Here is a 12829-nt window from a genome sequence, read left to right on the forward strand (position 1 = left end):
GCTTAGTGGGCGCATATTATTTGCACCCCCAGACGCACGTGCGTTATTTTTACATAGTGATTTACTATGTAATGGCACGTGCTCTGTAACTGGGGGGTGCATAACGTACTGGGGGGGGGGGGGGCACAAACGGAAAAGATCCCAAAACGAAAAAAGCATATAATTTTTTCTGGGTAAGAGACAGTAAACTAATCAATATAATCAGAAAATGTAGTAATTAATAATTATTCGTGAAGTTATTGCAAAAATGTTTGAGTAATTTAAGAATTTTATATCGACTTTTAAACTCTTTTTAGCTGTAGTAATATCAGTTTTCAGGAAATCGATAAAATGTTTATAACAAATATGTACTGGAATTACTTCAAACAGGATCTTGGCATTATAATGGAGCAATTCTCAGAAGCCAATTCATGTTCCTGGACGATATTCTGCAACTGTGCCAACTGCAACCGAGTTCAGAAAATGTACTCAGCCTTGAAGTGAAGGGTACAAACCCTTGTGATTTATCACTAAAGCAGTATCTCTCTCTCTCTCTCTCTCTTAAAAAATGGGGCAATAAGTTATGGGGCTGAAACAAAATTTTTGAAATTGACTTATGAAAATTGAACTATCACTTTACTCTAACGCATACAATAGCTGTTCGTCCGAACTAGTAAAATTTTTCCGTTCTCTCCTCGGCAGTCCGCATACTTTGACCCTTACTGGGGAAGCTCATCAGAAATCCACCCAGGGGTGATTGACCCTTCAGTTTTCAAGTCGAGTATTTTCTCGGCCACAAGAACAGGATCGTCCAGGTGCACGAATCCTGTTAACTGTAGCTTCTCTTGAAGTTTCCGGTGTGCATTTTTGCGAGCATTGCTTTATATAGTAGCTGTATTAGTCTTATTATCTGGAAATGTTTCACCATGTAATGTTGAGGAGTCTTGGTGGTCGCGTCCTGAAGAGGCTCATCTGTTTCGATATTTTGGAGCTTGAACTCTAATCTTGACGTGTTCGTTGTTGACAACGGATCGGAAGTATGCCGAGGTATGTGGTAATTGCCATTAATTGCAGCCTACAGGAAGAGATCTTCGTGAAGTTCATATATATTCAACAAGGTAAATAATTTTAGTTCGTTTAAGCGTTTTTTGCAATGTTTCTGACTTTCAATTTCAGCAGGTCACTTTCTTCTGTACGTTCTCCAGAGCCTTCATTTCTGCTATGGATCTTTGGGATATCAGGGCTGTGAGCGCGCTGCAATGTTGTGTTTCAATCTTCATGAAAAAGTGGTAGTCCTCCTAAAGATTTGTTCATTTTCAGAGTATTTGTTGAAGACGAAACATTTCTGAGTAAGCAGGGCTCTAATGAATGATGATTCGATTGATAACTCTGCAGCTGGCAATACTAGGCGAGTTCTTCATACCTCAAATTGGTTTTTCCCGTGTAGCAATGAGAGTTCATCGAATGATCCGGACAATTTTGAGGTAATCACTCCTAACATGTGTCGAAAGCTCGCGAGAAATCTCTTCATGAACTCGCTAGTTGAAGCAGGCTTTTCCTCAACGAATATGGGGAGCTCACTCTTTACATGTTGCGAAGCTGTTATCGATTTGATGGATGACGTTTTATTCAAGGCCTGCGTCGATGCAAAAATTTTGTTCGAAAACTCAGAACCAAAACAAAATTCAGAATTGGTGTTTGTGGCTCGAAGTCTTAAATTACATGGCTTCAAAACTAATTGATGGAGTCCTTTATCTGTCTAGTTATTGAAAAACATTTAGTTGATATCTTTTTGGCTTTTGCGATGTCTGGTAAGCTTCCGATGTTCATTTCAGGTTTCTTTGTTTGCTTTAATGCGTGAGCTGAGCTAATAGCAACCAGCACTAGATACTGTACGCCTTATTTCCTATATAAATTTTTTGCTGGATCATTTGATTGCAAGTGAAAAAAATGGGAGACGCATCATTATATCCGGAATGCACTCCTGAAATAGATATAAATGCATTAAACAGTTGGGATCGAGTCAAGAGTTTTGTAATTGCTAAATTCAAACTCGTCAAGGAATCTAATTTTGAGGAGCAGAACGTTCGACCACCTTTGGAGCAGTTAGATAATTTACAATTCAGGCTTCATAGACGCGATGAGCGAATGTTTGAGCAATTTTGTGATCTAATGAACCGGCTTGGTTTAATTCAGTTATGCGTGAAGTTCATGGAAAAGATCCCCATTGAAGGGTATTTTAAAGAGCCTTGGTTCGGAAATGTGCAGAATCTCTTGGGTCTTATTGTCTGCACAGTTGATTGGAACAAAACTATCAGAAACCGTGTCACCTATTATGGATTGCATCGTGTTTTCAGACGTCATTTTAAACACGCAGCTTTGAGCCGTGACAAAATGAGTAACGAAAATGCATACAATGCTGTGTATCATTGCTTGACAATTCTCTACGACACTGCAGGCGTCGGAAATTGGTTGACAAAGCCGAATCCTGATAACTTAGTTTCCATTAAGGAAATGCGAAATGACGGAGTCATCGATGACTGCTTTTACTACACGAAATCTTCGGATGCTCAAATAGCGACAAAAGCGTTGATGGCATTGAGTTTTATGGTCACTGATGATAAAGACTTACTCGAGACAAATGAGAAAAACTTGAAGTTCATTTGTGATGATCTTTTATGTGGCGCAATTAAAGCATCAAATCATCACAATTTTTACGGGCAATCGGTTGATGATGTTTTAAATGTTGTCGTTCGGATTATTTGTAACGAGAAAAACTGCAAAAAACTGATAAAACTTGGAATTCTTGATAAGTGCTTTGAAGTTCTGACGGGGGGTTACGGTGATTCAGAAATTAGGGAAGCCTTGATTATATTGTACGGGGTGGCGTTGGTTGACAAAAGGAAAATTGCAGACGATGTAAGATTTCTCGATCTACTGAAAAAATGCAAGTCCTTGTGCAACTCGGAAATCAGTAACGCAGCCGCAGCCGTTTTGATACAGTGCGATATAAATGATAAATTGGAATTGCCGGAAAATGCTCTCGACTCAGGTACTCAAATTTTGATTAGCTACAGTGCGAAAGACCAGCGGGGTGCATTATCAATTCAAGAGAAATTGGTTCTGAATGGGAACTCGTGTTCAGTCAACGCAAATCTAGCGACAGACTCTTTACTGCAGCGTGGAGCCGAAGCAATTGAAAATGCCCGAGTAATTTTATGCTGTTTATCGAAAGAGTACTTTGAAAATCAATTTTGCCAATCGGAAGCACAGTATGCGTACAAGCTAAAAAAGAAAATGGTATTTGTTCAACTGGAACGAGGCTATGAACCAAGAGGTTGGGTCGGTATGCTAATAGGTGTGAGTGAAATGGTGCCAATGTATGACAGTTTTCTTCTGGGGTTGAATTTGCCAAAACTTATGCGATCCGTTGATAATTGTCACCAAGATTTAAATTTTTGATAAGTTGTTTTAAACAGTTACATCCTATTCGATTTTGTCTCTGTATAGTTTGCGCATATTTGTTTTTTTAATGAAATGCATCTTATAGGTTTTTGAATTGTATTTTCAATTTTGAGCTATGTTGTCTAGCTGCTTGAAAAATTTTCAGGAATAATTGAATTTCACGGATTCATATTTCAATAATTGCTCCAATCAAACTTGTCGCAATCCTAGCCTTTTATGTAGTTTATCGTTTCTTTTTCATCGGGCCGATTTAGTTTTTCATGTAGAGAAACTGTATGAACTTGAAAAGCCCGAGATAACTAAATAGCCACGCGGTTTTCTGACTCAGAGTACGTTTAACCGAAACTTTTTAGGACCCCCGCTCTTCCATCTAAACCAGTAAGGCTAGTAGCACACCCAAATATTAATCTAGTTTTTAACAAAACCAACCAGTTGGAAGTTGTATGAGAGCAATGCAATCAACGATTGCCGCCTATAAATTAATCTAAATTAATTTAGTAGTTGCTTGTCAAATTTGTAAATGAGGTGTTCGGTGGAGCAAATCTGCGACTGACTGTGTCTTAGTATGGTGCTTTTAGCCTAAAAAAATGTTTCCATTGCGAAAAAGAACGCCACCGAACATTCCAAATTTTGAAGAAAACTTAATGGAGGAAAGTCCTTTTAAAAAGCGTTCAGTTCAAATAGGAAACATATGTGCGACCAGATTAGAGACGAATCGATTTGTTTTTATCACATTTCTTTATATCATGTTTCTTATTTTTGATTTAGGAGTTGAATGTGTTCAGATCCTATCTAACGAAGTTTGAAGCACTTATTGGACTTTTTGAGCGACTTTTAGACCTTGACTTCGTATATGTTTACTTGAATTCTTAATTTAGTTACCCGAGGGACTTAGTGCCCTCACAAGAGAGCGTTTGCGCCCGCGTGCTGGGCAGGATGCCCAAGGGGGACAAAGTTTTAACTAACTTATTTAGAGAACCAAAGGGTACGAAAGTATTGAAGTGAAGAGTACAATTTTGCCGATTAATGTTAAATTTAAAAAAATTATAGGTGTTGACGTAAACCAAACTTCTCCCTCTCTGATAGCGAAGCAGCTGATTATTTTTGGCGGTTTGATTCAAGACGTTAAAGTCTAATTTTTTGTCTTGAATTTAGTGTCCCAATGGACACAAAGTTTAAGACAAAAAATTAGACTCATTTATTTAACTCCAACTTTTAAACTAAGCTCTCTGCCTCGAAGTTCTAGTGACCGATGAAATCATACCCTGGGTTCTCCAATTTTGATTGGCATAGATTTAGCTTATTATTCCATCACAATTTCTAGTTGCACACAACTTTTTTTTAAAATTAGATGCTGGTGACCGGCGACCTCTAAAATTAGAAAACAAAATCCGTTTTTTTTAAAGATCAGGAAAACAGGCGATGATAGTTTGTTGGTTTAAGATGATTGTTTTTTATCAATAAAACAGAATTTTAAAGCATACTTGCCACATAGCCTGATTTTAATCAATCAAGCAATTTCATTCATCCAGTTTCTCAAGTTATAACCCCGTGTCTAAAATCCATTTCAATTGGTTTTCTGGTCAATGATTATGAAAGTTAATTTGCGTTCTTTAGACTTAAGGTCAATTTCTAGGATCATTGAAAATCAATAGTGAAGTTGTGTCGTTTGCCGCAGAATAATGGACATGAGTTGAAATTTTTGAATGTCTGTGTTTTCATCAATATCAGATCTTATTTTACTACGAAATGTTTTGCTTTTTGCCATCATCTTATAGTTCGGATATTCTCTAGAAAACGTAACATTAACGACAGAAAATAGAGATATTTGTTCTTGATATTGCTGATAGATTAATCTTTTTTTTAAAGATGCCACGATCATTCGCTTAAAACAGTTCTTGGAATATCTCAGAAGAAAGATCGCCCAGGAATTTTGAAATCAAGTTAAAATACGTCTAATTGTTGAAGAGAGACTTGACTGACGTTTTTCCTCCAGCGTGTTCATTGCACTCAAAGTTTGTGACAGATGCTGTCGTTTGCACTCTTTTAAGGTGCTAATTGCAGCCCTCCCCCCGCCCACTTAAATTAGTCCTGTGATTTTTATGCGCTTTTTCGCTCGACCGATTTTTTGTCTGAGACATTAACATTTCGTCCTCAAAATGGGATAAACAGGCAACTCTCGGAGGACATCAAGTTCTCTTTGAGCTTTAACAGTATTCTAAGAATGCGATTCAGCAAAACTTGTAAGGAGACGATTTAATCGTGCGAAGAATCCTAAAAGTTTGACCTCAGTCACCCTCCCCACTCACCTGATCCCCCGGTGATTTTGATAGATTTCAATAGATGTCGATAAACATTTTTTGAGCATGTTCAAGCAAGTTATTCTTTTCTCAGCGTGTTAAGTTATCTGAATAATCCTTTCTGCGAGAAAAATGAATTCGATGTAACAAACTGATATGGCACATAGTTTGAGTCAGAGAAGAGAGGAGTAGTTTTTGATTGAACCCATTGTTTTAGCTGATGTTTGAAAATTTCAGATCCGTTGTTGAAATGGACGACTTGTTTGGAGCGGAGGAAAAGAGTCTGCCACCTTCTGCTGATCCCTTCGGATCTATAAGTTCACACGATCATTTTCCTCACTCGGTGTTATCTTCAACGAATGAGTCATTGACCCAAAACTCACAACTACCTTCATCAGCAGCTGTAAACTTCGTGACCTCGACCCAGATACCGCATGATGAGCAACAGTTCAAACCTCAGATGTCCGTTATTGCACCGTCCTCCGTATCGGGTAAATCTTTCAGAGTTTTTGACAAAGGTTTTGAATTGGACCGTAGCAATTTTTTGCATGATTACATCTACTGTAGTCAAGAAACAAAGCTTAATGTTTATAGGTCTTGGTCAACCCCTTTTTAATGTATTTAGATTTTGCATTCTCAAAAAGATGTGCGCTCAATAAATTTATTGATCGATTGAAAATGATACGAGAACAGGTCCCGAATCAAATTGAAAAGAAAACAAAATGTTGATAACCCCCCTTTCAACTTTTTAACGTTAACATCAGCCTTTGGCAGTGAGCAAAACTGAGGCGACGAAAACTCGAAACATAAAACAGTTCTGTACAAAGGAGGACTCCTATTACTTCGAAATATAGCGTTAAATTTATCCAAGCCAAATTTTGCCTGAAGAAATTTTCTTTTTTAGTCACCCAAAAACATCAATTTTTGTGTGATAAATAGCGAACAATCATCGAGAAAAAATAAGGCAAAGACCAGAAAACTCGCGAAGCTATTTTTTGGAAAAGTTGTGGCTTCGAAGCTAGAAAACTCGTAGCCTCATATTAAAATAGTACTCAGAAACCACTTTGGAGTATTCAGTAGCTGAAAACCACGTGAATCTTTTCTGAATTGCATTTAGCAAAAAAGTTAATCACCAAAATTTTTCAAAAATAGATGATTTCTGAGTCTGTAGTTTCAATTACAAAATAAAACCACTCAGACACCCTGATTAAGAGACAAGACGACAAATAACAAATATGTACCAAACTAAAAATTTACCTTTTTAATAGCCGCCCTCATCTCAGCCGGCTATTATTGCGCTCGTATTTTTTTTTTACTTCGTCAAACTTTTCGCTTTACCATTTTGCCGCTTTTTCGACATTTTGCGTGAAATCTTTTTGAATTCTCTAGGCTAGTTTCTCTCTTCTCTCATTCTGCTAAAAGTGAATTTGAACATCAGTTGCTAAGCAAAGCAATTCAAAATGAACAGAGTCGGTATAAAAAAATTGAAGTCAGAAATAGAAACGGGATAAACCCATAAAGCCCAATTTTAGATGCACGCTATTTGAACGTCGTTCCTATAAGTCTTAGTTACAATCTCTAATGCCTATCGGTATTGATAGTAGCCCTTGTAGCCGCTCTCTAAGAAACAGAAGTATGTTCAACTACGAAATGCCATCAAAATAAATCGGACTTAAAAAATATTTTTGTACAAAAATCTTTTTTTTTTCAATATATTCTGTTCGTTCAATCCCAATCATGCTTATTGGAATCAACGGCGGCTATTTTCCGGCAATCTGCCGGGTATGTTTTTTAAAAGTGAGTATCAATGTAAAAAAATTTGATTGTCAGTCATGAGACTATAATGCAAAACTTAAAAATTGTTTATTAATAGCCACGAAACGATAGTGGCTATTATTGGGGACTTCGTGGTTTTTTTTAATTTGTCTTCTCAATCGATGATTGTTGCGACCATTGAGATCTTCAATTTCAGTGACTTCCACTGCTTTCCAGTTAAAATTTGTGTGCGTGACTTCATTTGTTCTGCTTTTACGTCAATTGCGTGACTTACCTCACTCAAAAAGTGACTTCTGAACTCACTTAATGAACATTAAGTTTTATGAACATTTACTAATTAAAGGTCAATAGTGTGCATCTAAGTGGTGCCAAACTTATATTCCCTAGTTCCTGAGTAATATAGTCTTGAGTTTTAATATCGAATATTAATTTTGAAAAAGCTCCATTAGGGTTTTTTCCTTATAGAGCGTATGTGTCTCATAAAAATGACTTTCCGTATCTAACCCAAAAAGTCTAGTGGTCTATTAAAGGACTGGTGGTCTATCTGCCTATCTTGTTTCTTTAGTTTTTTCTATTCCATGGAAGGCCACAAGCGGCTATTTTCCGGCAATCTGCCAGCTATGTTCATTTTTTGTAAATAGTGATTTCAAAATTGTAACCATCATAAATTATTGACCCCAAGGGATATTAATGTTATTAGTGGCTCATCAGTAAACCAATGGATGCCTTCAATCAGGAGACTTAGTGTTAATACCAGAAAAAAAATGCAAAAAAGCCAAAACAAGAATTAGGAAAGCCTAAAAATACATGTTGTCGAAGCCACAAAAGCCATGATATTGACTGAAAACATAATATAAGCTCATTTGTGCCACGCCAGAAATCCTGATGTTACTTTTCGATGATGACATTTAATAATGAGAAAACAAAAGGTACACGAATGGAGGCAAAACTCAAGAATTAATCAAGTTTTTTGAAACCATTATGTCAATATAATAAAGCAATTATCTTGTTCAATTCAAACATTATATAAGTTCACTGAAACCTTTTTAACCGTCAATTGAATTTTCTCTACTGAAACGAAACGACATGACAACAAAATTATTAACGAAAACGAGTAAACAAAGAGTCGCAAAATATTTGTTGATAAAAAAGAGTAGAAGCCACGGTAATCATTTGCTATTTTTTGTTCGATTTAAACAGTAGCATCTAAGGACATCTAAGGAGCTTATATTTAAGAGCATTTACTGTAAATGAAAAGAATAAAACATCGTGAGCAACAGTCAGTTTGCTCTTCGGGAAAAGATAACTCTAAAATCTAATAAGATATCTCTAAAATGTGCTCTAAAAAACAAACAACAGTCAGTTTGCTCTTCGGGAAAAGATAACTCTAAAATCTAATAAGATATCTCTAAAATGTGCTCTAAAAAACAAACAACAGTCAGTTTGCTCTTCGGGAAAAGATAACTCTAAAATGATAATAAGATATCTCTAAAATGTGCTCTAAAAAACAAACAACAGTCAGTTTGCTCTTCGGGAAAAGATAACTCTAAAATGCTAATAAGATATCTCTAAAATGTGCTCTAAAAACAAAGATATTTACGCTTTGAAATAACTCATTGATTTTATGCTGTTTTTATGGGTTACCAAAATTGCTACTTCAATTTGACTTCTAATTGACTTTAATAAATTGAAAAAAAATTGAAGATCTTCAAAAACAATTGTCTCCCCTGTGTCATCCAAATCCTTTCGAGTCTAAAAACCATAAGGATACTAATAACAGCCTGGCTATTGGATTGCACGGTCACTAGTAATAGAAACATGTCACTAGTTTTAAAATAATAGGGCAAATATATCAAAAAAGGGTCAAAATGAACATAATTGCGGTAAAACGTGCAATGTTCACAACCTGCATGATTCCCCGCAAACCACAAAAATTGAAAAATTCTTTTTTGTACGCTCAATGTGATTTATATTGATACCACTCATGTCTTTATACATTCAATATTTTGATCGACCAAAATTGACTACAAAAACTTAATTGAAAGTATATCTCGCCCCCCCCCCCCCCCACTACTAAGTGGGGTCTGAACAGTGGAGTTTTTGTTTGAAAATAAAGCCTTTCTTTTTCCCCAATGAGGAACTTGAAAATGGATTTTGAAGTTCTGTTACCGATCTTTTGTTGCTGTCATTTATTACTCCTTTTTAGTTTCTTAAATTAGGTTAAAAGAATAATTAACTGCGACACCAGAAAAGTTATTAATTGCTCTCAAACGAAGTTTCAATTGTATTACTTCTGCCTCTTTTTTCATACGATTTTTCGTCCTGCCCACTTATCGTCTGATAGCTAAGCTGCAGCCACCCACTGATGAAGCCAACCGCGCGCCAGTCGTTTGATACCAATTTGCACGCCGTTCGTCGGTTATGTTCATTTTTAATTCTGAAGACCCAATATTATTATCCTTCATGATAAGCATAAACTAAATTTTAATTCTAACGTCTTATATTTAATGGGAATTCTTTTGTCATTAGGTCTGAGTGCACACTTGAACCCACCAAGTGTCATGCCAATCACCCCAAAAAGTATCCAATCACAGATGAGCTCCATCACCGATTCCATAACACCTGTCCTACAAAACATTGTTGCCACAGTTAACTTATGCTGCAAGCTAGACCTTCGAAAAATAGCCCAAGGAGCTCGAAACGCGGAGTATAACCCGAAGCGATTTGCAGCTGTGATTATGAGGATACGAGAGCCAAGAACCACAGCTTTAGTGTTTTCATCGGGCAAATTGGTCATAACGGGGGCAAGGAGCGAGGAAGCGGCCAAACTTGCAGCCAGAAAATATGCCAGAGTTATCCAAAAGCTATCATTTCCAGCCAAGTTTGCAGAGTTTAAAATTCAGAACATGGTCGGATCTTGCGATGTTAAGTTTCCAATTAGACTCGAAGGTTTGATGTTGATGCACGGACAGTTTTGCAGCTATGAACCGGAGTTATTTCCAGGACTGATTTACAGAATGGTGAAGCCTCGAATCGTTCTGCTGATTTTTGTGTCCGGCAAAGTTGTGATTACTGGTGCCAAAACTAGAGAGGAAATTTATCTTGGGTTCACAAATATTTACCCAATTTTGAAGTCATTCAAAAAGAAGTGAATTCACCAGCAAAACTTCACAAATATGGAGATTTTTACTGGTCGTAAAACGCTAAAGGGACAGTAGTATAAGGTTTTCTCCATGACTCTTGGCTTTGTGCTTATTGGTAACAGCGAAAATAATCAGAAAGGGTGCATTTCAAATCTTATCGGCTTTTTAGTGGTGATCAATTTAGTCTCATTACGACCATAGAAAACTTTTGTCCTTAAATGGAGCAATCATCTTACTGTTCAAGCTATATTTAGTGATATCAATGTTAAACTCAACTTTTAATAGTTTAAAGAATTTGATTTATGTTTTCATTTATATTATTTTTTGTCGAGGGCACAATTTACATGGTTGTCACCAAAAAGTTTTGCATTTCCAGAAAGTAAGCTTTTTTAATAACCGCGAAGCGATAGCCGAGGCTATTATTGGCCTTCTCTTGGTTTTTGCAATTCAAAGAATTTGAATTGTTTTGGGCGCTCTTTTTTTTAAGATCTGTTCGCACATTTTCATGATTGTTGAAGTCAAATTGGAGTGTTGATTTTGGTCACGCCGAAGCAGGAAGTGGAGCGAAAAATCGAGTGATTTTGCGGCGTAAAATTTTTTCGCTTTAATTTTAAAGTAGAGTGAGAAAACGGTGTTTGAACAAAAATTCGCTTTCTCGCTAGTGGTTTTTTGTTCACATGCGGCAATTTCACTTTGATTTTTGCAGTTTTTTTGATTTTTTGGATAGGATTCTTTTAAATGGTTTTCCCAATCCATTCATAGTTCATTCTAGGCCTAGTTATTTGTTTGAACTAGTTTTCTATTTCTCGCTAGTGGTTTTTTGTTCACATGCGGCATTTTGACATTGACTTTCTGTTTTTCTTTTTCTTTGGTCTGATTTTTTAGAAATGGTTTTCCCAATTCGCTCATAGTCCATTCTAGGTCTAGTTTTTTTTTAATTCAATGAAGATTCTCTGAATTGTACGTCATGACTTGTCCTGCTATGTTTTTTATTTTGGTACGACCATATGACGTCACAATCACTTCAAATCTGCTTTTTGTTCATTCGTTCATGCAATTTGAACTGAATTGCGTGCGTGACGTCAGTTTTCACTCTTAGTGGAGCGAGTTTTTTGTTCATTCGCGTAATTTAGTTTTTGGTCACATGTGACTTAGTCTCATTACGACCATAGACAACTTTTGTCCTTAAAGGAGCAATCATCTTACTGTTCGAGCTATATTTAGTGATATCAATGTTAATCTCAACTTTTAATAGTTTAAAGAATTTGATTTATGTGTTCATTTATATTATTTTTTGTCGTGGGCACTATTTACATGGTTGTCACCAAAAAGTTTTGCATTTCCAGAAAGTAAGCTTTTTTAATAACCGCGAAGCGATAGCTGAGGCTATTATTGGCCTTCTTTTGGTTTTTGCAGTTCAAAGAATTTGAATTGTTTTGGGCGCTTTTTTTAAGATCTGTTCGCACATTTTCATGATTGTTGAAGTCAAATTGGAGTGGTGATTTTGGTCACGCCGAAGCAGGAAGTGGAGCGAAAAATCAAGTGGTTTTTCGGCGTAAATTTTTTTCGCTTTAATTTTAAAGTAGAGTGAGAAAACGGTTTTTGAACAAAAATTCGCTTTCTCGCTGGTGGTTATTTGTTCACATGCGGCAATTTCACTTTGATTTTTACAGTTTTTTGATTTTTTGGATAGGATTCTTTAAAATGGTTTTCCCAATCCATTCATAGTTCAGTCTGGGCCCAGTTCTTTGTTTGAACTAGTTTTCCATTTCTCGCTAGTGGTTTTTGTTCACATGCGGCATTTTGACATTGACTTTGTTTTTCTTTTTCTTTGATCTGATTTTTTAGAAATGGTTATCCCAATTCGCTCATAGTCCATTCTAGGTCTAGTTTTTTTCTAATTCAATGAAGATTCTTTGAATTGTACGTCATGACTTGTCCTGCTATGTTTTTTATTTTGGTACGACCATATGACGTCACAATCACTTCAAATCTGCTTTTTGTTCATTCGTTCATGCAATTTGAACTGAATTGCGTGCGTGACGTCAGTTTTCACTCTTAGTGGAGCGAGTTTTTTGTTGATTCGCGTGATTTAGTTTTTGGTCACACGTGACTTACCTCACTCTGAAAAATGACTTCCTCATTCTGAAATTGACTTTTCTTTAT

At 36.3% G+C, this 12829-nt stretch overlaps 2 protein-coding genes across 2 annotated transcripts; both read left to right on the forward strand.

The window, feature by feature from the left end:
* Nucleotides 1-1229: 1229 nt before the first annotated feature.
* LOC142350338 (uncharacterized) lies at nt 1230-3556 on the forward strand. Its single transcript, XM_075402171.1, has one exon. It carries the CDS (start codon nt 1930-1932, stop codon nt 3439-3441), a length of 1512 nt encoding a protein of 503 aa, XP_075258286.1. The 5' UTR covers nt 1230-1929; the 3' UTR covers nt 3442-3556.
* A 2399-nt stretch (nt 3557-5955) lies between these two features.
* On the forward strand, nt 5956-11024 carry LOC142350952 (uncharacterized). Its single transcript, XM_075402978.1, has 2 exons — nt 5956-6235; nt 10050-11024. The coding sequence occupies exons 1-2, from the start codon at nt 5965-5967 to the stop codon at nt 10670-10672; spliced, it is 894 nt and encodes a 297-aa protein (XP_075259093.1). The 5' UTR covers nt 5956-5964; the 3' UTR covers nt 10673-11024.
* Nucleotides 11025-12829: the final 1805 nt, after the last annotated feature.

This window comes from Convolutriloba macropyga, chromosome 12, assembly GCF_964194025.1.
Source record: "Convolutriloba macropyga chromosome 12, txConMacr16.3, whole genome shotgun sequence".
NCBI classification, from domain to species: domain Eukaryota; kingdom Metazoa; phylum Xenacoelomorpha; order Acoela; family Convolutidae; genus Convolutriloba; species Convolutriloba macropyga.